General features: G+C 40.4%; 1 protein-coding gene and 1 long non-coding RNA gene across 10 annotated transcripts in view; one reads left to right on the top strand and one right to left on the bottom strand.

The window, feature by feature from the left end:
* Positions 1–2,459, bottom strand: part of BIRC6 (baculoviral IAP repeat containing 6) — a 154,532-nt gene extending 152,073 nt beyond the window's left edge. For all 9 annotated transcript variants that reach the window (XM_081156170.1, XM_081156172.1, XM_081156177.1 and 6 more), the window contains exon 1: positions 2,083–2,459. In XM_081156170.1, coding sequence (XP_081012296.1) covers positions 2,083–2,407 — 325 coding nt within the window. In that variant the 5' untranslated portion in view covers positions 2,408–2,459. The remainder of the gene's footprint in view (positions 1–2,082) is intronic.
* Positions 2,460–2,793: 334 nt separating this feature from the next.
* On the top strand, positions 2,794–18,512 carry LOC308566360. The gene is made up of 3 exons (XR_014000150.1): positions 2,794–3,350; positions 15,101–15,287; positions 16,507–18,512. It is a non-coding gene; the product is annotated as an uncharacterized lncRNA (long non-coding RNA).
* Positions 18,513–25,952: the final 7,440 nt, after the last annotated feature.

Genomic DNA, 25,952 nt, shown 5'->3' with positions numbered 1-25,952 from the left:
AGCATATACTAAAAAACATAAAGACACGTATGGAATGATAAAGCCAAATTTAAAATAATATTCATGGAAGAGTGAAGGTTGCAGGAATACAATCCAGAAGAGACACAGAGGAGGCTTCAACAATCTTTGTAAAGTTTTATTTCTTAAAGTGAGTTGGGGATACACCATAATTATTCTTTATACCTTCTTGAATTTGAAATATTTTGTAAGTTTAAGAGGATATCAAATTACTAATGAGTATCTCCTTCTCTCAAACAAGCTGTTATGTCCAAGTTGCAGTAACTGCTCATTGCTACATCTAGAATACCTTCAAACAAAGATGTCTTTCCAAGAAAGGAAAGGAAAAACTACAAGCCTACAACCAAAAAGTTTCTCTTAGACATATCTTAGATATGATCCAGGTTTATATTCTATAACTATAAACAGTCCATTTCTCTCACAACTCTCACGTCAACAAAAATTAAATCCCTAAGTGAAATGAGCCAGTTGGAGAAGGACAAGTACCAAATGATCTCGCTTATATGTGGAATTTAATAAACAGAATAAACTGATGAACAAAGTGAATCCAGTCACATAGAAGCATGGAACAAACTGAGGGATCTCAGAGGGAAGGCTGGGAGGGGGGTGTGGGTGCGGAGAGATTAATCAGGGAACTTGTATGTTTATGGGCATGGCCCATGGACATGCACATTGGTGTGGGGAGGGCATGGGGGTGGGATAGATGTGGGGTGGAGGGGATCAGTGGAGTTAAAAGGGGGACATCTGTCATGGTCTCAACAATAAAGATAAACAAACATTAAAAAAAATAAAATAAAATAAAATAAAAAATTAAATCCCTTACTTTACCTTTGTATCCCTAAATTTCCATTTACTTAAGTGCCTTATCACTCACATAGTAAACTAGAATAAAGACCCTTCCTAATTTGTCTGTTAAAATACAAGTGAATTGGTAGACCACGTTAACTATTTCTACTTGGCTAAATGCACAGTCGTATATATTATAAATCTGTGCATGAGTCTAACTCACTCATATATACTCAGTTTTCAATCTCAATTTATAAATCAAAATTAAGTCGCTCATTAAACCGCACGTGAAATGTCATCTCAGCCACACGTAGCGTGGCCAGGGCAATTCCAAAACACTCCACTCGGTGCACGAACGTTCACCTCACGCCGACTAAAAGTCCGGTCCGTGGGCCAACGTGCACACCACCCAGAACTTCTCTCCTCCCTTGGTGAGACTCGGTCATACATCCGAATCCCAACTTTCGGCTCACTATGGGGGAAAACAAATAGAAAGAGCCCGAAGTTTCACCTCATTACGAACCCCAGGGAATCTGCATTTCCTACACCGCAGGTTCCCAGTTTCTCGCCACCGAGGGGTAGAAGTTGGAAGTCCCGAGCTAGGGGACAAGGTCTAGTCTTCCCTGGCGTCCGCCAGAGTCCTCCAGTTGCCGACGGAACAGTGCAGGCAGCGAGCCCACCTACTTCCCTCCCTACCCCCACCCCGGGTCCGAAGCCCGCGGCAGGTCCCAGCACCCGCAGGTCCTAGGAACAGCCGAGGACCCACTTCTATCCTCAAGAAGGGGCAGCCAGGATGCCGGCAAGGACGCTTGCCTCCGGCCACCAGCCTCTCTCTTCGCGACCAACCCTTCGACCCATTCTCTCTCTGATCTGCCCGAAGGCAGTACCGACACCTTCTCCGGGACCTAGCTGGGGACCTGGCCTTCTCCCGGGTCGAGATCCGAGGCCTCCTCACCTCTCCCACAGGACCAACCTACACCGGACGTTCCAGGCCCGAAAGGCAACTCCCACCACTCCCCAACTCGCCCGTCCTTCCTTCCCAGCTGTAGCGCAGAAACAGCCAAGCCCTCCAGTCCTCCCTCCACCGGCTTCCGGGCCCCCCTTCGCAGCCAGGCCTGAGCCCCCAGCCCTGCCCTCCCGCCGCCCCGCTCCCGTTACGCCGCTTCCCCTCCTCCGGAGGCCGAGCCCCGGGGCTGGGCGGCTTCCTTCCCCGGCATCCTGCGGGCCCGGCTCCTCCCGCAGCGGACCCGGCCCCCGCCCGGCGCGCCGCACACTCACCGCTGAGCGCCGAGGCCTGCAGGGTGGCCCCTGAGGTGCCGTCGATGACTTTGATGGTCCCGCGACTGGTGACGGCCAGGATGGCGTTGAGCGCCGGGTGGTAGGAGAGGCTGTGCAGCCCGTCGGTGTCGCAGCGCATGCAGCCGTCCCGCAGCACCAGCCACTCCGAGACCCCGGCCGCTCCCGCCCCCGCCGCTGAGGAGCAGCCCGGGCCCGAGGCCGCCGCAGCGGCAGCCGCCATCTTCCGGCCTCCGCTCAGCACAATCACACTGGGAAGCGGCTCAGTGACAGTCCCGGGAGGTGCAACACCACCGCCAGTCACCATCCGGGGCCAGGGGGCAAGCGGAGCGCTTCAGCCGGAAGTGAAGTCAGGCGCCGGCACGCACGAGGAACGTCGGCCGCGCGCCCGGAGGGGCCAAGCTCCGAGCTGCCGGGCTCCGAGCGGCCGGCGGAGGGGGGGCGAGGGGGCGAGGGAGAGAGAGGGGCGGGGCGGCGGGGGGCGGACGGGCGGAGCATGCGCGGGAGGGCTCGCGGGTGCCACGCGCCGCGGGTCCGGCCAGCTCCGCGTCCTCAACGTCCCAGATTCTCTCAGCGAGCCCGGGGCGTGGCTGCTGCCGGGCCCCGCCCCGCGCCGCGGCTCCTCGCGGCGGGAGGTTGGGCTCGCGCGGGCTTCCGCTGGGCGGGGGCCGCGGCCGGGTCTACCTGCCCGACGCTCCCGGCGCTTAGCTCCGAACCGGCCGCGCCGAACGGCCCCCGGCACGCGCGGCGCAGCTCCTCCCGGTGGCCGGCGGGGGACCTCAGGGCCCCGGCCGAGCCCTAATCGGAGAACGAACAGCCTGAAAAACTCATGGTCGGGATGTGGAGAAACTGAACGGCCTCCCCGGGCCCGTGCCAATTACAACGCCCCCCCCCCCAACTTTTGTTGAACAAAAACGCCAGCTGAGGTGCTGGAAGCGTGTAATTAAGTCTAGTTTCTCGGTCCACATTCCACTCGGCTCCAGTTACGTGCAGTGTTAAGTGTGCGTGGGTCTTGTGGGGACTCCAGTCAAGTAAACTTACAACTCATCCCCTTTGGAGAATTAACTGCTTTTTGATTTGCTTTTTAACTTTTCGAATTAATTATTAGATTCACAGTTGCAAATATAGTACAGACCTCTGCGGTCTGCCCCCCCAAAACCCACGAACCCTGTGAGAAAAACACCGGGCAGACCCAGACTGAAGGGATCGCGTGGAATACCTGCGGGCGCTTCTCAGGACCCCACCGGGAGGTACAGTTTCCCCAGTTTCCCCAACACTTGCATAATTTTACAAAAGCAGGGGGTTCACGTTTATATGATGTGTGTTTAGTTCTGTGTTACTTTATCACGTGAAGATGTGTGCAACGAAATCAAGATACAGAACTATATTTTGGGATCATTATTTTATCTTGGAAAGCCTCAATCCCTTTTTCTTAAAACCCAATCAAAGTGCTGTTGTGAGAATTAATAATCACTGGTAAAATGTGTAAAATGATAATTTTATCATTACTTTCCTTGCTTAGGTTTGTTACAAGTACATGTAAAAGTGCTTGTAAACTGTAAAAATGTAAACACAGAGAGGTTAAATGGCTTGCCCAAGGTCTCCCAGCTTGTGAGGAAAGGATAAATGTAGTTTGACTGCAGAACCCATACTCCTAACTTAACCCTCCTGCTCAAAACTTTATTGCCTTCAGGTAAAGGAGTGCAAATAATCAAATCTAAATGTAACTGGGGTGTTTTTTTAAAATCTAAAACGTTTTTTTAAATCTCAGGACATATGCAGAAACTGTAAAAACTGCCACTTCAAAGGGTTTTTCTTCTCTCAAGACCCATTTGGGCCAAACTTTAACATTAATCTACGCTATCCATTAAGGTGACACACCAATTTTGAAATACAGAGAAATACAGGAAGGAAGATTCCAGGTGTCAGCCAATGGCCAGATGCTGTGCAGGGGTGCTGAACCCAAGAGTAAACATTTTTCTGTGGTGTTTACAATCACTATGGCTTTGATTTGCTTTTAACTGTTAATACCTTATTGGTCCAGTTTTTCTCTTTTCAGAAAACTTATTTTGTGAATAGGTAATGCGTTCCTCTGGTTCACAATTTGAAAGGTTCACAAGACTTTACAGTAACTGTCCCTCAGCCTTCATATACTGTTCTTAGAAGTAAGCAATCATCTCTTTTTATGTGTATTGTTCCACAGATATTTTACATATAGCAAGTATATACGTGTATCATACTCTCCCCTGCTTTTTACACAATGATGGCCTTTATGTGCACTGCTCTGCACGATATATATTTTTTTCACTTCCCAATAGGTCTGGAAGATTATGCAATATCACCACAAAAGAGCCTCTCCATTCTTATTTACAGGTGCCTAGTACTCACTGTAGGATTACATACCATAATGTATTTATTTAATCAGTCCCCTATCAATTGATGTTTAGATTGCTTCTTTTGCTATTACAAATAATGCTTCAAGAAATAATCTTGTACACATGCCATTACATAAGTCTGCAGGCACGTCCATAGGATATTCCTAGATGTGGAATTGCTGGTATTTTCATTATTTAAAAAGAACATGGACTAGAAATGATGAGGTAGACCCAGAGGCACTCAGGCACTTCTGTAGAGGAGGGTCACCCTAATGTGCTTAGATTTGCATCACCCTGTGGTGGATCCTCTAGGACTTTCATTAGGACCTTGTGAAAACCAGGTTTCATTTATCTGCTTGTCCCTAAAGCCTCCAATTTACTATGATCAACTTTTCCTTTAAAATTAAAGTAAAATTTCCTTTTATAAGACAGTTTAGCAATATCTATCAAAATAAATAATACATGTACACTTCACCCAGCAATTCCACTAGAATCACTCAATATCTAGCAGTAGGGCCTAGCTAAAAAACATTGTGGTTCGTGTAGTCAGTGGCTTACTTGTTAGCTGTGTAAAAGAAGCAGGAAGTTGCCTGGCCGGGCGTGGCTCAGCGGTTGAGCATCCACCTAGGATCCAGGAGATCACAGTTCGATTCCCCGTCAGGGCACATGCGCGGGTTGCAGGCTTGATTCCCAGGGAGGCAGCCGATCAATGACGACTCATCATTGATGTTTCTCTCTCTCTCCCTCTCCCTTCCTCTCTGAAATCAATAAAGACATATTAAAAAAATAAATGAGGAAGATCTTTGTAAACTGATATGGAAAGATCTTCTAGAAACATCATTAAGCAAAGAAGCAAGGTGCAGGTAACTATGTATAATGTGCTTTTAATTGTATGACGATAAAGAGGATATACATATATATTAATATTTGATTGTAAATGAACATTTAAAATTTCTGGAAATGATAAATACAAAACTAGCAACAGTGATTCACCATTAGTGGAAAGGGAGGAAAGCCAGGCAAATGGAAGACGGAAGAAGGAGAGAAAAGGAAGGAAGAGGAGAGAGGATTGTTTTTTGTTTTGTTTTTTAAGAAAAAGCATAAAATAAACTTTAAGTAAAATAGTCCAGAGGACAATATACTGGGAAACCCAACATTCCTCTAAAACCTCTGGAAATTCCTGTGGTGCCCACGTGCTTTCTGGTTGCCCGTCTTGGAGTTCTTGCTTCTGCTGACTTCCCTTTTCTTCTCTGCTCTTACCTCCCATGGGGTGGTGGCCCTCTGCAGTCACAGCTGTGCATCAGGGTGATTTATTCAGTTTCCAAAGCACCACCACAGCCTGTATGTAACACACTTTTACTCAACGGAGTACATTATAGCACACTGTGGCCCCACAAACAACCTCAACTTAGATCCTGTTCTTTAAAAAGTTCCTCAGCCACTCCATCCTTGTGGCTGCCTCTCCACAAAGAGCCTTCTAGCTGGGTACTTATCTCCTCTTTGACCTTCTCCCCCTGTCCTCTAGTGTCACTCCCAAAATTCCTCTGAATTTCTTAGGCAATGCAATTTGGCTCTCTTTTTGCCTCTCAGTCCATTCCAAAGGACCTCAACCAACCTTTAAAGGGTGTGTGTGTGTGTGTGTGTGAACACTTTATTTTGAAATAACTTTAGACTTACACTAAAGTTGCAAAACTAATACCTAAAGTTCCTGAATATCTATCACCCAGTTTTCCCTAATGTTAACATCTTGCATAACCATAGTGCACTTATCAAAACCAGGAAAATCAGCATTAGTAAAATATTATTAACTACATGACAAACTTTGTTTGGATTTCATCAGATTTTCTGTTACTGGCCTTTTTCTGTCCCAGGATCCAATCCCAGATCCCACATTGCATTTAGTCGTCATGTCTCCTTAAGCCTTCTCCAGTCTGTGACAGTTCCTGTCTTTCCTTGTCGTCGTGACCTTGAAACTTGAAGACTACAGTTATTTTGTAGAATGCCCCTTAGTTTAGATCTGTCTGGTGTTTTTCTCTTGATTAAATGGAGGTTGTGCATTTTTAGCAAGAGACTTTAAGGTGAGGTCCTTCCCAGCGTGTCATATTGGGGGCACATGACACAGATAAGCAGTTTCAGAATAGCTAATGCATTTGCCTGTGAGAAACAAGTTTACTAACTGGGTTGCAGTACTTGGTGCAGTCATTTTCTTCTTGAACCTACAGTATACAGTCAAAATACTGTTTTCCGAAGTTACGTAGGTTGGTTCTTTCCTGCTCCACTTCCTTCAGTGTGCTTATGCTAATTTGTAATACAGTTAAGTTTCTTTGTTGTAATTTATATTCCATTTTAGCTTTCAGTTTTGTTGATTTTTTTTAACATCAAGATGTGTTTAAAACAAAGCATATTCTCTTCAGGATAAAGATTCTGTGGGCAGCTCTTAAAGCAGAGGCCCAGCTACGTTAGGCCCAAGCATGCAATTTGTCCACACCGAGCCATTTTTTTGTTTTTTAATTCCTTGCCAAATTAAAAAAACGTGAAAGATTTCACATAAATCCAAGTGGACAGCTTTGCTTAAAAGAATCAGATCTTCCTACACTGGTCCTGCTTTTCCATGTGGCAACAATTCCAACTCGGAAGGTCTGTTGTGCAGTAAGGAAATTCCCCTGGAGTCCTCAGTGCCCCTAGAGAACTTTAGGGACTCCTATGGTTGCAAACTACTGCTCAGGGGGACAGAGTGAGGGGTGCCAGGAAAAGTCAGGATTAGATCCCAGGTTTTCTGACCCAAGCATTCCTCTCACTACACCGTGTTCCCTCTGAGCATTAATATCAAATTAACAAAATTATATCCTAGGAAGGGTTAAATATAAACAGGGACTCATTCCTGAATAGGAAGAGATTGTAGTCAAAACGCTTCCAACCATGGCTGCTATCAAACACCATGAGGGGTAGTGTAAAAACATAGATTCCATGAGATTCTAATTTTATAGGTCTAGGGTGGAGCTGCAGAATGACTCTGATGCCGCCAACACACAAAATGACATTTGGAAACTGCCGATTTTGTCCAGTTTTATAATTTAACACAGGAGGCGACTGAGTTAGGAAGCTTTAGCAGCTTGCTCATAGTCACTAGATAGTGACAAAGCTGCACTAGAAAAGAATTATTTTGGAAGGAGGTGGAGAGAGATTATAAGTGTTACATTTTATTTTTTCATTCTGGTATGCACTTTTAAAAAACATTTTATTATGAAAAATTTCAAACATAAATGTTGAAAGACTTCATAGTAAACATCTGTATACTGACAACTTAGATTCCACCACTAACATTTTTTATACTTGCTCATCATATATCTATCCATTTGGATTCATCCACCCATCCATCCATCCATCCATCCATCCATCCATCTATCCATCCATCCATTTTTTGTGGATGCATTTCAGAGTAAATTGCACATCAGTACATTCTCCCAAACAGTGCATCATATATATGAGATCATCTGTTGATTTCTCATTTTATAGCGTAGCCCACACTTAGTATAGGAAAGGCAAGAAAACCATGAGGATAGCAGAAGTAAAAACAAAAACAGTAAAATCATGTAAAAGAAAGCTATTAAGAAACATTGGCACATTTGAAGATGATTAACTCGTTTTTGTGTACAAAAACCTAACATACACCTATTAAGTTTATGCAAATCACTACAGAGAGTCATTTTCTCCCCCCATCCCCACAACATTTGTGGCCTTTTTTTTTTTTTTAATATATCTTTATTGATTTCAGAGAGAGGAAAGGAGAGGAAGAGAGAGAGAGAAACATCAATGAGAGAAACATTGATCAGCTGCCTCCTGTGCACCCTCCACTGGGGATCAAGTCCACAACCTGGGCTTGTGCCCTGACCTGGAATCAAGGCCGTGCACAGGATGACACCCAACCAACTGAGCCACACTGGCCAGGGCTCTGCTGGGTAGTCTTCATTAATTTCTCTCCTGCCATTATGACTAACTCTCACTGGCCTTCCACTCCTGTCTCCTGGAATGCAGTTGGGTGGTGGTGACTTCAATCTACAGAGAGACATTTTTAAAAAACAATACCTTCTAAATATGCATGAACTTCATAAGTCTGATCTTTTGCACTGCATGCAATATTTGGAGCTAACATGCTGTTGTTCCCCCTGACAGCATTTTCCTCCTGTAAATCATCAGATTCACATCCCAAACATACACATCCTGCAACAGCCCTAGCTTTGGCCTCTTTCCAGGACACCAGGATAGCAATGATATGAAACAAAACTGTATCTAGAAAAATTGGGGGTGGGGAGAGACTAATCCCTTCTTAATGATGAGAAACAAATGTGGATTGTGTTCCTCTTTTATTCTGACAGTGCATTTTTTTAATATTTTTTTAAATTATGATAAAAATTTATCATTCTAATAGACTTTACTTTTTAGAACAGTTTTAGATTTACAGAAAAATTGAGCATATGTTACAGAGAATTCCCATATACCCCTCTTCTTGGACTCATTTTCCCCTATTATTAACAACTTGCACTTGTAGGGCATATTTGCTATAGTAAACAAACCAATACAGATACACTATTATTAACTAAAGTCCAAAGTTTACATTAAGATTCCCTCTTTTTGAGTATATTTGACAAATGCATAATATCATGTATCCACTATTATAGTATCACACAGAATAGTTTCACTGCCCTAGAAGTCCTGTCTTCTACCTATTCATCCCTCTTTCCTTCCCACAAACTGCTGGCACTACTGATCTTTTTACTGTCTCCATAGTTTTGCCTCTTCCAGAATGTCATATAGTAGGGCTCATACAGTATACAGTCTTTCAGTTTGGCTTCTTTCTTTCACTTAGCAATATGCATTTATGCTTCCTCCATGACCTTCACAGCTTCATAGTATATTTCTTTTTATCACTGAACAATGATCCATTCTATGGGTATACCACAATTTGTTTCTCCAGTCACTTATTAAAGGACATCTTAGTTGCTTCCAGGTTTTGGCAATTATGAATAAAGCTGCTGTAAATATTTGTGTGGGTGCAATTGAGTAAATACCCAGGAGTGTGACTGCTGGATCATACGGCGAAACTATGTCTGGCTTTGTAAGAAACTGCCAAACCGTCTTCCAAAGGAGCTGTACCATTTTGCATTCTTACCAGCAATAAATGAGAGGTCCTGTTGCTTCACAGTTTTCCAGCATTTGGTATTGTCAGTTTTTTGGATTTTAGCCATTCTAATAGGTATGTAGCAGGTACCATCTTAACCATTTTTAAGTGCACAGTTCAGTGGCAGTAAGTACAGTCACATCCATCCACAGAACTCTTTTTATCTAGCAAAACCGAAACTCTATCTTTTGAATAGTAACCCCCCATCCCTCTCCCTCCCCTCCCCCCCGCCCCAGCCCTTCCAAACACAATTCTACTTTCGGTCTCTATGAATCTGACTACTCAAGTATGTCATATAAGCAAATCATACAATATTTGTCCTTTTGTGTCTGACTTATTTCACTTAGCATAATGTCTTCAGGTACATCCACACTGCTATTGATAAGACATTTGGGTTCCTACCATACTTTGGCTACTGCGAATAATACTGTTCTGCACATGGGTGTACAAATATATTTGAGACCCTGCTTTCAATTCTTTTGAGTCTAGACCCAGAAGTGGAATTGCTGGATTATATAGTAATTTTATTTAAAATTTTTGAGGAACTGCTATCTATTGACTTTTTTAGAGAGAGTAGAAGGGAAGGAGGGAGGGAGTGGTAGAGAAAGAGAGAAAGAAACATCATGTGAGAAACACACATCAATTGGTTGCCTCTTGCATGCACCCTGACCAGGGAATGAACCTGCAACCCAGGTACATGCCCTTGACCAGGAATCAAACCGGCAATGGTTCAGGCTGACTCTCTAACCACTGAACCATACCAGCCAGGGCAGGGCCTAAGAGTAAATTTTAATGATACACATACTGACTGTCAATATCAGGCCAGATAGTAGGAATTCCTAGGAGATCAGCCTTTCTATTAGTAATCATTAGAACTTCATCAGGTTCTGCTTTGGGACAAAGCCAATCTTGCTGTAAACTTAAGTAGAGAGGTTTTAGGGTGATGATTTCTAAATTTTTTTTGTTTAGAGATTCCTTCATTGACATAAAAGTTTTTCCTCCCTAAATTTAGAGTCCCTTACTGTATCAAGCATTTGTTTTATGCAATGTTTGTATGTGGCTCAAGTGTGTGTGTGTGTGTGTGTGTGTGTGTGTGTGTGTGTGTGTGGTGGGTTTCACTGGAGTGTGTTATAAATGTGTCCAGATTCTAGCTCTCATGGCCTGACCTAAGCCACCCAATCAGAGTTCCCCTAGCATTTACTAGGGAATTCTTAGGATAGCGTTTTCTCTGTAAGCTCCAGGATCAGTTTTGCCTCTTTCTCTGCTTATTGTTTTTCCTTGCCTTGTTGCAGTGACTTCTGTTAAGTTCCAGAACTTCCCATACCGTGTTGAAAGGTAGTGAGAATGGATGTCCTTACTCTCATCATTGATGTTTCTATCTTCTCTCTCTCTCTCCCTTCCTCTCTCTGAAATCAATAAAGATATATTAAAAAAACAAACAAACAAAAAAAACAGACGTCCTTGTCCCTGATTTTAGAGGGAAAGCATTCAGTTTTTACCCGTAAATATGCTGTGAGTTGTAGGCTTTCTTGTAGATGCTTTTTATCAAGTTGAGAAAATTTTTAGTTTGCTGAGAGGTTTTTTCCCCCCCTTGAATGGATGTTGGATTTTGTCAAATCCAACATGTCAATCAGGCCTGCTTTCTGAATCCACATTTCTGATTCCAGCAAATTCCTCTTTCCAGAAAGATTGTTGGTGAGAATTTGTACTTCCTTTAGACCTAAAGGCACATCACCTATGCCCAAATGGTTTGGCAGGAGACTTCCAAAAGGCCATCACTTCAAAATAGACTAGCCGCCCAGCCGGGCGTGGCTCAGCGGTTGAGCATCGGCCTAGGATCCAGGTGATCAGGGTTCGATTCCCAGTCAGGCCACATGCCCCGGCTGCGGGCTGCAGCAGATCAATGACTCTCTCATCATTGATGTTTCTATCTCTCTCCCTCTCCCTTCCTCTGAAATCAATAAAGATATATTAAAAAAAAAAAAAATAGACTAGCCATGAAAATTAGCATGTTTTCAATGTCGGAAGTATTTGCTCTCAACTCTAAGTGCAGAAAGACATCAACAAACAACACAGTTGATGTTGAACTTTATCTAGTCTTGCCCAGTTTCATTTTTATGATCACTCTAAAACTAAGTCAAGGAACCTTAACCTGGGTCCTGAAATACTTAACTGCAGTCTTGAGGTCTCAGCAAGTACTCAAACAAAAATACATATTCACAAAAACAAGCAACAAGTTACACTAAAGTGTGCTCTTTGAAACTTACTCAACCTACCTTCTCCCCTCCTCCAGGGTACCTTCCTGTACTGGAGAGACATTGTAGGCACAGCTCTGGATGTGAATTGGCTTCCACAATTAGGCACATTCAAGTGAGACTTGATAGGAATTTTTCAGGTGGAAGCTATTTTCCTGTTTCTCTTGCCTATTTTTCTGCCACAGGTGAGGACATGCAGGTGGGATTTACCTTTTACAGTAGCACATTCAGTGTTCCTTCTATAGCTTCCTAGAGATTGGGGTGCAGTTTCTGTGGCAACAGGAACCATGTTCCATTCCTGAACCCTGGAAGGCATTCATGGTATTGGGGTCTTGAACTCAGTCATCCCAAGTAGCGAGCAGCCTCAGATGGCAGTGTCCTGGTGAGTCAGTCAGTCCTGTATTGTTCTAGGAGTTGTTCCTAAAGTCCCAACCGAGAACCTGCTCCTTCAACCCTTTCAAAGATTTTCTAAGCACATAAATCTGTACAATAAATCCCTCTAATGGTTCAAAATACTTCCAATGGTTTCTGTTTCCTGCACTGAACCCTGGCTGATAAAATCAACAGATTTTTACCTCCCTTCCCCCATTCCTGGCGCCTTCCCTTCATGAAGGTGATTCCAACCCTGACCCCAGGCTAATAAGATATGCAGAGTACGTGTTCAGTAGCCCTCTGGCTTTGCTGCTCATCCTGACCTGAACTTTGTTCCAAGTTTCTCAGCATGTGGCATAACTTCCCGTCTGGAGCTAAATTTTTACATTTCTGACTCAGTTTTATTTTGTTTTGTGTGTTTTTTTAAAGATTTTTAAATTGATTTTGAGAGAGAGAGGAAGGGAGTGGGAGAGAGAGAAATATCGATGGAGAACAAAACATCAATCAGTTGCCCCCTGCATGTCCCCTACCACCAGGGATCAAGCCCGAAACCTCGGCATGTGCCCTGACTAGGAATCGAACTGGCAACCTTTCAGTGCATGGGATGGTGCTCAACCAACTAAGCCACACCGACGAGGGCGTGACTCAGTTTCTGAAGAACTGGATTTTTGAAGGGAGTTCCTGCTGTAGATGGTTAGAACATTATCTAGATATTTGATCTCGGCAAGCATTCATTTGTTTTAGATTCTAGTTTCCACTGATGTCCAAGACTTTTATCATTCTGACAGATCTCCTCGGGCTGATTACCCTCATCGGCTCCTGTCTTGTAGAAAAGACTTGTGGGACAAAGAAACATGTCCCAAATGAAAGAAAAGAACACAACTCCAGAAAAAGAAAGAAAAGAGAAGTAATATACCAGATGCAGAGTCCAAAACACTGGTTATAAGGGTGCTTAATGAACTACGGGAAGAGTAGATTAACTTAGTGAGAACTCCAACAAAGAGATAGAAAATATAAAACCAGAGAGAGCGCCCTAGTGGGTTTGGCTCAGTGGTTAGAGCTGCGGACTGAAGGGTTCCGGGTTCGATTCTGGCCAAAAGCATGTACGTCAGCCCCAGGTGGGGCATGTGCAGGAGGCAACCGATCAATGTGTTTCTCTCACATTGATGTTTCTCTCTCCCTCCCTCCTTTCCACTCTCTCTGAAAAGCAATGAAAAAAATACTGTAGGGTGAGGATTAAAAAAAAGATAAAAAAGAACCAGTCAGAAATGAAGAATATGTTGTAGGGAATGAACAGTAGAGTAGATTAAGCTGAGAATCAAATCAGCGATTTGGGAGGTAAGGAAGCACAAAGCATCCAATCAGAACGGCAAGATGAAGAAAGAATCCAAAAAATGAGGAGAGTGTAAGGAGCCTCTGGGACAATGTCAAGCACACCAACATTCACATCATGGGGATGCCAAAGGAGAAGAGGAAGAGCAAAACACTGAAAACCTATTTGAAAAAATGACAGAAAACTTCCCTAACTTGGTGAAATAAACAGACATACATGTCCAGGAAGCACAGAGTCCCAAACAAGATGAACCCAAAGGGACCCACATCAACACATATCATAATTAAAATGTAAAAGGTTAAAGACAAAAAGAGAATCTATTTTATTTTTTATTGATTGATTGATTTGAGAGAGAGAGAGAAAGAGACATCAATTACGTATTCATTCATTGGTTGATTCTAGTCTGTGCCCTGACTGAGGATCAAACTCACAACCTAAGTGTATCAGAATGACCCTCTAACAACTGAGCTGCCTGGCCAGGGCCACAGAGAGGATCTTAAAAGCAGCAAGAGCAAAGCAGTTAGTTACCTACAAGGGAGCTCCCCTAAGACCATCAGTTGATCTCTCAACAGAAACTTGGCAGGCCAGAAAGGATTGGCAAGAAATATTCAAAGTGATATAAAGCAAGGACCCACAGCTAAGATTACTCAACTCAGCAAAGCTATCATTTAGAATCAAAAGATAGATAAATAGCTTCCGAGACAAGAAAAAGCTAAAGGAGTTCACCATCATCTAACCAGTATTACAAGAAATGTTAAAGGGTCTTCTTTAAAAATAAGGGGGGAAAGATTAAAAATATGAACAATAAAGTGACAATAAATACATATCTATCAACAATTGAATCTATAAAACAAAATAAACAAACAAGCAGAACAGAAACAGAAAAAAGAAAAAGAAAAAAAAAAGGCCCTGGGATTATAGATCCCTTTGAAAAGCCTCAAACTTTACATGCCTTTAGTCCCAGGCTCCTAAATCAAGCCTATTCTAAGTTATATTTACATATATGTAAACTTTAACATTTTAAGAAACAGTATTTTTAAAACATTTCAATGTTAAAATTGCTTAAATTCTTCAGGCTAAATAACAATTTATCTCATGTCCATTATTTAAAAATAAAAATTTTGTTTATAATTTAAGTCTTTTCTTTACGTAGCTGTAATGATTGTATCAACACCCTTAAATTGAGTCAATCTATCATTATTGGAAAATACTGTTAAAGATCATTTGACAAAATCAATCAGGCTAACCCTCCATCTCTGAAAGTGGTGGCAACTTATATGCTGCAAAATATATATTAGGTTTCTTCATTTTATTTAAATTATTATCCTACCAAATAGAGAACCAATGGTTGCTCTAAGTTAAGGAATTCATATTACACCTACCTTAAAAAGCAAATTGGAGCTTTTCTTGCACAAAATACAAGAAGGAAGTTGGAAGTTAAGTACAAGAAATTCACATGGATGCGTATCACTTTTTTTTTCCCCAGAAAGAGGAATCAAGAAGATGATCTCCATTAGGATACAGGAACACAACAATCGACCAAAAGCCCAGTGGAAAGGAAAGCCAAGATGACGCAGAGCTGGAGGCCATCCCTCTCCCCAGGACAAAGTCAGCAGGGCCCACGGAGCATGTATTCAACAGTGAGGATGGGGTGCGTTTCATGTCGTAGATGGGTAAGGGAGGCTCATATTTCTTCTTTTCGGTAGGGAAAAAGAAAGGCAAATGGAATTTGTAAGAAAAACATCACAAGAAAGCCACAGTCCAGATATGAAGCAAACTAAAATATGTCTCGATTTTGAACAACTAATGGAATTTAAGGAAAGCGGCATTCTCTCTTGGGTGGCAGAAGGGTCAAAAAGTGGACCCATGAACGAGGAAATGTTTTCCTGGGGCAGCACCGGTCTCTGCACTATGTACATAGTGATAGTAAAGCAAATGTTGCCTACTGCCGTTCAAAGTTCAGAATCATAGACAAAACACTGGATGTTTATGTATAGCTACAGATCAGTGTCACTGTCACTAACCTTGATGTCATAAAAGGAAAAGACAGAAAGCAAAAGTGAAGCCGGCAGAGAACAGATGGAAGAGGCGGCGAGAAGGGAAGGGTGGCGTGATAATGGCTTCATCCTACATCGGGGAGACAAGGGCTGACATAAAAAAGTTGATGAACAAGAAACAGGAGTAGCCGGGACGGTGTGGCTCAGCGGTTGAGGCCGACCTGTGAAGCAGGAGGTCACGGTTCCATTCCAGGTCAGGGGTTTAGGGCTGTCCCCGGTGGGGGGCGTGCAGATCGATGACTCTCTCTCATCATTCACGTTTCTCTCTCTCTCTTCCTCTCCCTTCCTCTCTCTGAAATCAATAAAAAAAAAAAAAAAAAAAAAAAACCACAACAGGAGTATATCTTAAGTTATGAAGACTTCCAATAAAATAACAAAAGATTATAGAACTACCAAAAATGGATAGGAGAGAGGATAACGTAAGCAGTTAAATCCTTACATTTCAAAGGTTGGAGTAAATGTCTATAACTGATACAGTAAGAAAACAAAAACAAAATGAGTTGCCCCTGAGAGGCAGCACTGGGATGAGGGGTGAGAAGGAATGGCATTGGGCTGTGACATTTCAAGTCCTCGGGATCAGCAATTTTTTTTTTTCTTTCTTCTTTTTTTTTAACTAAATATTAATCTAATTTCTTAAAACAGCTAATAAAAACAAAAGAACCAAGTTGGATTGAATTTAGATGTAATAATTTTTTGTCTCTAGCATATCAATCAGGATATTTTAGAATATAGTAACCAATTAAAAAACATCATAATCAAATACATTCAAATAACTTGATAATAGTTTCTAAAGAGTATGAATACTTTCGCTTTTTTCTCTATTGTGTATCCTAAGCAATTAGCACCTGTGTCTCATTTCAGAGATTTCTAGACAGATGAGGCAAGTCACTGAACATAACACGTTAACATGACTTCGAACCAAGCAGCCAGCCCGAGGTTCTGCCAAGCTGATGAGCTCTGTGGAGCTGGGCGGTTCACAGCCTCTGTCGCAGCAGGGGCCACGGCGCACCTTCAAGAGGACGTTCCGGGGAGCGAGCAGCGATGACTTCCTGCCACGTCATTTTCCTCCAGCGCAAAACAAGCAAGGATAGGGACAGACTTACCCTCTCCCAGTCGTCAGGGTAAGTGGTTACGGCCTGAACAGCGTGGAGATTTGTAGTGAACCGTTGCAGGGCTGAAGTCTTAGTCATGTTTTAAATATCATTTGAATTTTTTGTTTTTAACGAAATTGCCTAATAAAGTCTTTATTACATTTAAAATTCTTTCATACCAGAAGACACAAAAATTGATTCTTTCTTATTCAACCTCTAGTGAATACTGGCTTTCCCCCACTTTTCTGTAACCTAGTTTATCTCTAATTTTGTATAAAAATTCCTCCCTTTCTATATTTTGAGAAGAGGGTGGACTACTTATGAGGCAGGTAGTAATGAAGTTCTGGTTCAGTTTTAGTACATATATAAATGAAGGTAAAACCATACAAATACTCATAGGAAAAGAGCAGCACAGATTTTTGATTGACTCAACAAATATCTATGGAGTATATATTATGTATAGGGAGTAGGATGGCTGATAATATTCTATATCAAGACAGGACTGGAGCCCTGGACAGTTTGGCTTAGTGGTTAGAGCACTGGCCTGTGGACTGAAGGGTTCTGGGTTCAATTCTGGCCAAGGGCATGTACCACGGCCCCAGTCAGGGCAAATGCAGGAGGCAACCAATCAGTGTGTCTCTCTCACATCAATGTTTCTCTCTCTCCCTCCCACTCTGTCTGAAAAGCAATGGAAAAAATATCCTCAGATGAGGATTTAAAAAAAAAAACAAAAAAAACAGACAGGACTAGAAGCATTATCCCATGCCTAGCAGCAATTTAACTGAAGTTTTGGAAAATGTCTTCATTTAGTGCAAGATTTCTCAACACTGACACTACTGACATTTTGGATCAGATAATTCTTTGTGATGGAGGACTGCCTGCGTATTCCAGAATATTTAGCAGCATCCCTGGTTTCCATCACCAGATGCCAGTAACATGCCCTCTCCCTCCCCTTCTTTATTTTTAAAGAACTAAAATTTAATTTCAGAGATACTACTACACCGACCTTGCCTATTTCTCATGTGATTAACTTGTCTTGCACACCGCTGAACATTTGAACTTGAGAACTATAAACCACAATGGACTCTGATTCCTAGGTAAGATAAATGGGGTCTTCAGCAGTGCAGCTGAGTGCCATTTTCAATGAACTCATAAATAGCAGAGCAAATATGACTTGATATTTTTAGCTTAGGCAGGGCTGTCTTAAACCATGCATGGCTGATATAAATGTGAAATCTAAGCTCTTAGGATTTCTCGAGTTAACCAGATGGTGTGCTTATGATCTGCCTACAAAATCTTTCCATTCTTGTCAAATAAAAGGCTATTTTTCTACTTTCCACTTAAATATCATATGCTTTTAGATTTTTTCCAAGTAAAAAAAAATCTAGGCTACATTAGACACTAAAGTAAACTATCACGAGCCGGGGGATTCCTGGGACTTGGGTAATCTAAAGAAAATGTCCCTTACCGTCATGTTCTTTACTTCACCTTCTAATACCGTCATGTCACCTGGGCTTCTCATAGCCTTACAGTCAACAGCAAACACACATACACTCATTATGTGACAGGCACGTTCTAAGCTGTTTAACATATATTTAAATTTTTTAAAATTTCCACTTTACTGATACAAAAAAACTACACATATCTACTGTATACAATTTGACAAGTTTGCACATATGCATACACCTGTGAAACCATCATGACAATGAAGGTAGTCTTTGGAAAAACTACCACAGAAGCGATGCTTCAGGAGGCACGTAATATCAGTTTGTCCCATTATTAGTGATACTATTTTTTACATTGGTTAAGGTGGTATCTGCCAGGTTTCCCTGCTGTTACTAGTTTACCCTTTGTATTTAATAGGTATCTGGTTACTGTTATTCCTCAAATTTTCACCCACTAGTTTTAGCATCCGTGATTATTACTATGATGGTTGCCAAATGATTTTCTAATTCCATCATTTCTTCTACATGGCTTTCTACTTTAAAAATGTCTCTCTCTCTCTCTCTCTCTCTCTCACATACACACACACACACACACACACCGTCTCTCACACTGTGGTCCTATTCTTCACTCAATAGGTTATATCCCTTTGCTTTCATTATTTTGATGTTCAAATTGTTACAGATTTGGTCAATGAGAGCTCCTTCAAATAGGTTCCTGTGGCTTGGACACAAAAAGATGTTCCCAGCTCCCTTTGTATTTTCCCTGCCCCAGTCCTGGAAGCAACCATTTCTTCAAGAAGTCCTGGAAGACACTTACAGAACAACAGGGCCTACTAGATGGAGGAGGGCCTTCCCCCAGCAAAAGCATTCTCTAGTAGGAAAACTCAATAAACCACACCCCATCCTTGACACCTGCTAAGGTCAGAGGTTCTCTTAGGAGCCAATGAAGGGGTTAGGGAATCCCATTTTCCACTCATATTGCAAGTTCCTTTAGCCAGGCCCAAGGTAGCTCAGGTTAGAGTTAATTTAACTTAGAAAAACAGAGAAATGTGATGTTTCTTGTCCGTGAATGATTACACGTTAAATTATAGCTATAATACAGAACAAGCAAAGGCTAGGGACTATTAGAAACAGGTCCAAATACAGAGAAAAACAGTACGATATTAGTAACAGAGCTAGGAATCTCTTTTTCCTGTCTTCCCGAGGAAAATAATCTCCATACTAATGAGGCAGACCAATAGTAAAATAAGGAAAGAAGTTCCCAAATAAGTAGCTTTGTACAACAGAAGCGTTAGAGTCTTAGCCTGCAGGCCTTTGGACTGGAACTACTCCAGCTTGCCTACTCACCTGCTTACCTCGAGACTTACCAGCTTCCATAACCACGTGAGCGAATTCCTCATAATCAATCTCTTTGCATATACTTCCTACCCATTCTGCTTCTCTGAAGAACGCTAATACACCTTTTTTCCTATGCATAGTCTTAAAACATGGTCTCTGCACAACAGAACCTATAAGCTGAGCCAGCAGTGTGATTCAGCTTCCAAGAAAATAAATCCCACAGCAGACTGCACCGACGAGCTTACAGGGTCAGGTCACCATGAGACAGGCTAGTAAGCCAGGAAAAGTGGAATAGGGAAACTGAGATAGACAGTAAAACAAGCAGTTTGCAGCCGTCTAGTAAATCCTATCTTCCCTAGACCAAGGACACTTAACTCTTACAGAAAGTCTTGGATCCCCTGTACTTTAAAAAGGTAAATATTTTAAGACCATTTTCCCTAACATAGTTTCTGAAAATCAATGAGCACTACAGTATACTTAGAATAAGACTGTACAAAAATTACTTAGATAAAATGTCCATGTTTTAAGACAATGCATAGGAAAAAAGGTGTATTAGCATTCTTCGAAGAAAGAGAATGGGTAGGAAGTATACGCAAAGAGATTGATTATAAGGAATTAGCTCACATGGTTATGGAAGCTGGCAAGTCCCAACGTAAGCAGGGTGAGGGAGCAAGCTGGAGTAGTTCCAGTCCAAAGGCCTGCAGGCTAAGACTCAGGAGTCAGAAGGCAAAAAAAACAGAGATGTCCCAACTTGAAGGCAATCAGCCTGCAGGAGGAATTCTCTTACTGGAGGAGGATGGGGCCTTCAACTAATTGGCTGAGGTCCACTCATTTTAGGGAGAGCGATACGTTTCACTCCTTTTAACTATTTAAATGTTAATCTTATCCAAAAACACTCTCACAGAAACACCCAAAATAATGTCTGATCAAACACTGGGCACCACGAGGCCCAGTCAAGTTTACACATAAAATTAGCCACCACAGAAAGGAATATATAAAAATTCCTTATCAGCCCTGGCCCGGTAGCTCAGTTGGTTAGAGCATCATCCTGATACGCCAAAATTCCTAATCAGACAATTTATTAGATCATAAATTTCCCTTGTTTTAATGGCATATTGCACTTTCTTATCTTAAATAATTCCTTTTTCTTTTTCATGCTTTTAGTTTTATATGTTCAATCACTTTCAGTTCTAGTCAAATTAGTTTATGAACCTTAATTACTAAAACACTGCTCTTTGGAAAACCTAAACAGAGAATTGACATCTTTGCTAAATATTCTTAATAAGACCACACATCTAATATTTTCATATTCTAAATGTTTGGTCTGACTTCAAGTTTCTAATTATACAAGGCTAAATTGATATTATTTCCAAATTACTTTTGTACTTCTAGCACTATAGACTGCCACTGAGACAAAATATAATTCCAATTATTATCATCACAATTGACTCCTTCAGATATTGACTTTCTCAGAAAAATTTTAACTGTAATTGCAATAATTTATTGGGAAAATACTTGGAATTCATTTATTTACATATGTATTGCATTATTTGAATTCAAATTAAGTGACTTTGTGCCAAATTAAAACATCTGGAAATCTTTCTAAAACTTTGACTAAAATTCCAAATTTCTTCCGTAGCACTGAGTAGTATTTTCTGTCCGAAACCCAAGTTTTCATGTAGTAGTTCTACATACGAATCATCTAGATGATTGAAATCATCTTCCTGAACACCTGTAATAGGGTTTCATATCTTCTCTAGATGATCCCTTCAGTTCCACATCAATGAAAGTCATTAAACTATTTTAAAAATTGTGATATTTTGCCTTTTAAGTAAATTAAGACACTTTTATGTGTACCAGCTGAAGTTTTGCAGTAATGACTGAATATTTTGCTTTGTTTTTTTAAAATAATATCTTTGATTTCAGAGAGAGGAAAAGAGAGGGAGAGACAGAAACATCAATGATGAGAAGAGTCATTGATCGGCTGCCTCCTGCATGCCCCCAACTGGGGATTGAGCCCGCAACCTGGGCATGTGCCCTGACCGGGAATCGAATGCCGATGGCCTGGATCCTAGGTGACACTTAACCACTGAGCCACGCCCGGCCAGGCCAAATATTTTGTTTTTGTCAGATATGTTTTACAAGTGTGACCATAAATCTAAATGGCAATAAATCTGTATTAAGTTTTATTAAATATTTCATACCTAAAAATCCTGGATTTTATTTAACATTAACAACACAGTAGCCCGGCCGGGCGTGGCTCAGCGGTTCAGCTTCAGCCTAGGATCCAGGAGATCGAGATTCAATTCCCAGTCGGGGGCGTGCAGGAGACAGTCAATCAATGACTCTTTCATCATTGATGTTTCTCTCTCTCTCTCTCTCTCTCTCTCTCTCTCTCTCTCTCTCTCTCTCTCTCTCCCCCTTCCTCTCTCTGAAATCAATATATTTTTAAAAACACAAAAAAAAACAACCCACAGTAGATGGTGTTGACAATTTGTGGGGGGTTTTTTACTCCTCACTCAAGGATATATTTTTATTGATTTGAGTGAGGAAGAGAGAAACACTGACGTGAGAGTTTGATTTTAGAGAGAGAGGAAGGAAGACAGAGGGAGGGGGTGAGAAACATCCACGGACGGGGGACTGAAACCACATCATGTGTATATGCCCTGACCAGTAATCAAACCCGAGACCTTTTGGTATCCAGGATCATGCTCCAACCAAGCCACACAGGCCAGGGCAATGGCGGTGACTATTTAAATGGTCCTTTAAAGATATTTTTTGTTTGGCCAATTGAAACTCTTAGGTGAAATATATAGAAGTTATTATTTCAAATTCTTTGTTATTGTAAATTATTTATATCCTCTTAGTTTTCTCATTGATAACTGCACATCTGTTTGAACCATAAACTTCAAGTGAACATGATTGCTTTTCAGGTGAAACATGAGTTTAGTGCTTTCAACTTTCAATACTACAATTTTGATCACTGTTTGAATTCAATATTCATATCACTTGCCATAGGTCATGTTTTCATTTCAGAAATAAAAATCATATTTTATTTTATATAAAATACTTGCCCAGTATCAAAAGACACTTCAGGATGTTTCAAGATATAGTTCATTACCATTTTCTTCCACAGTTTTAGAATATGAACACTTACGACATTTAAAAGTAATGATAAGAAGCTTATCAACACTTTGCTGACACTTCATTCTTTGTGTTTTTTCTCTCCAATTTACAACTTTTAATTTAAACACAATATCCTTAGAGAAAGGTGTACATGTTACAAGTAGAAAGCTTAATAAAATTTCACAAACTGAACACATATTTAATAATCACATGAAGAAACAGAACATACTAGCATCCTAGAAGCCCCAACCCTGGTACTCTCTTTCAGTTACTTCATGCCCACTCAAGAGTAACCAACATCCTGTTTTTGTACTTGACATAAATAGATCCATAAAGCTTGTATTCTTTTGTGTCTGGCCTCTTTTGTTCAACATTAGGCTTCTGAAATCATCCATAATCTTACATGCAGATCTTTCAATCTTACTGTTTTCTCTTGTGACACCATAATTTGTCTATTTGGGTTGTTTCCAACTTTAGAGATTACTAATGATGCTGCTATGAACACTCACTGCTCTGACCAATACGGTAGCTACATGTGGCTCTTTAAATAAATTAAATTGAAAATCAATTCCTCAGTTGCAGTAAGCACATTTCAAGCACTCCATAGCCATGTGGTGCTACTGTATGAACAGCAAAGAATATAGAGCACTCCCATCATTGTAGAAAGTTCCATTGCCCAGTGCTGAATTCATGTGTTGGTGAACATAGAGAACTGCTGGGTTACAGGGTATGCATATGTTCCACACTGATAGATAGCAGATAGTGTCAAACAGTTTGGGGATGCTCATTATTAATATTTTGTTATAAAGTCTTCTACTTTAAAATGTTCAAAAACTATTTATTTTTTACCTAAGAATTACAATACACTAAACGTAAAACCAATTTAAAAAAAAAACTATTCAGAAGCAGTAGCTATGTTAGGTCACGGAATGCTTCATAGGTGATGCACAATGCAGCAACATCATTTACTACGACATGGGACTAGCCAACAACATGTTGCAAATGTTTCTCAGACTTCCTTCAGACTGCCATCCGTGCAGTCGGAAAGAACTGTAGAACACAAGCCTAAATCCTGCAACAGGTCATTTCTAACACTCAGACACATCCTATGCTTCCCCATGGTGTGCGTTGTTCTCCTTTGCTGCAAAGAACAAAACAATAAATGCAACTTGTTCAACTACCAGAAAAAGAGAGAACTGCATGGAAGTAAGATATTTTAACAAACGTGTCACACACACACACACAAACAAAAAAGGCAAAACAAATGTGTCACAATTCCCTAAAGTCTAAAACTAACTAAATATGCCTTAATAAAAATGTAAAAGGTAAATAACAATCACTTAAAAATATTCAATTAGTTTTGTTGATTATGAAAAATATTCTGTTTTTATTAGTTTGTAGAAGAATTATTTTATTCAATGTTTAATTACATCAAATTTTAAAAGAAACTAAATTTTAAACAATATTTAAACAAAAATATCTACCTCACTTTAAGTCAATGCAAATTTTCACCCATTTAGAACTCTGTATTAGCAAATTAACATTTGGGGAATTTTGGAAAGATACATTATATATAAAACTGTTTTATAAGACCTTAGGAATAAGAAATGGTTCATAAAACTTTACAAATCTTCCTAAATTGTTTTTAATACAATGAAAATTATATATAGACTTTTGTTTTGAGGGTTAACATTTATCAGGATTACTATAGCTGATAACACCTAAAACATACACACACATAAAACTAGAAGAGGCTATCTGGCTAGTTCTGTTCTAGAAGTACTAATGAACTATTAGGTTGGAAATCATGATTTAAAATCAATATGACTTAGAAAATATTATCATATAAAAATTCAAGGAGAAGAAATTGTTATGGTCATTTTAGCATTATTAGTTGTAGCAGTACTGTATCTTGTACACATTTACAAATCATGTTTTCAAACTGACAATGTGTTTTCACTGCTTTACTTGTTAGCACATGAAGATGTTGGCTGAGCTTGAAACATTAAAATTGTACTTATATATACCCTAAACAGGGCAGTTTCCAAGATTGAATGCTGTTATTTTAAAATACCTTTTAAAAACACAAATACCTCATTTTATCTTACGTCATTATGAATAAACATGATAGCTTAAAAATATTAAACCACAGTTTTGATATAGTTGGTCCTAAAGTGCCTTGACTTATTGCTTAGTGAAATTCTATCCCCTAGTATGGACCCTCAAGCTTTAGGGAAAAGATTCTAGGGTCAACAATATGAACATCAAATATAATAATCCACCGTAACAAAGTATTGGCCCTCAGGAACTCCTTAGGTATGACAAGTATTTACTTTACAGTTACTGCTTCTGCAGTTATAGATCTTTCCTCATTATATCATATCATTTTAGGTTCTAGAAGTTCCATCCCTCTTGTGCTTCCAATCTGTTTTCTTAAACTTGTTTAAAAAATCAGCACATGAAACTTTCCACATTATTCTGGTTCCAAGGTAGATTCACACTTTTCCTGCAGCCTAAAGTAAGTTTTTTCTTTCTTTTTGGGTGGAGGAGAGGGTAGGAGGAAGAGAGATGGGCTTGATATCTTGATAATTTATAGGCTAGCTTCAGAGTTGCTGGATTTTCCCTGATGGATAAGACTGCTAAAGGAATACATACCAAGAGGTGGCCACGTTATCATATTGAGGACAGCAGTTTAACCCTTCCAGCTCAGAACAGAACAAATAATACAATATTTTGCTAATAGTTATTAGGCATTTTCTATTTTATAAACATATTTTATCTACAAAGTAATATTAAAGGTACATATAGAGTCTATGTAATTATTTGCAACAAAATTTCACCAGCTAAAATTTCTTACTATTTCCCTTAGCAAATATTGTACATTTGTCAGAGTACCTGATACTTGCTAAAATATCAAGTAATACAGGACAAGGTGTTATAATGCAAAACACAGCTGGGAAGCATTTTATTTTTTTCTACTTCATATAACATTGTTCAGGACCACAAGATTTTGTAGGTCTCTTTTGAGCAACTTTTATGACTTAGGAATACCACTTAAAAATATTTACTGATGCTATAAATATCACTGCTTTTCTACATATTGACAATTTTAATGAATGTCATATCCATTGTACCTTTTGCTCCTTTGGTCAGAAAGATAAACAGAAACTTTTAATGTTTAGATATTAAAAATGGTTTTTAAAAGCACCCAAACAAACCAAATCTACACCAACAAATGTCAAAATTTGTTTTAGTTGTTATTAAGAATTCTTAACAAGGAC

Source organism: Miniopterus schreibersii (assembly GCF_964146895.1).
Source record: "Miniopterus schreibersii genome assembly, chromosome: 13".
Taxonomy (NCBI): Eukaryota; Metazoa; Chordata; class Mammalia; order Chiroptera; family Miniopteridae; genus Miniopterus; species Miniopterus schreibersii.
The sequence above is the reverse complement of the archived record's forward strand: the minus strand, read 5'-3'. Positions and strand labels throughout refer to the sequence as shown.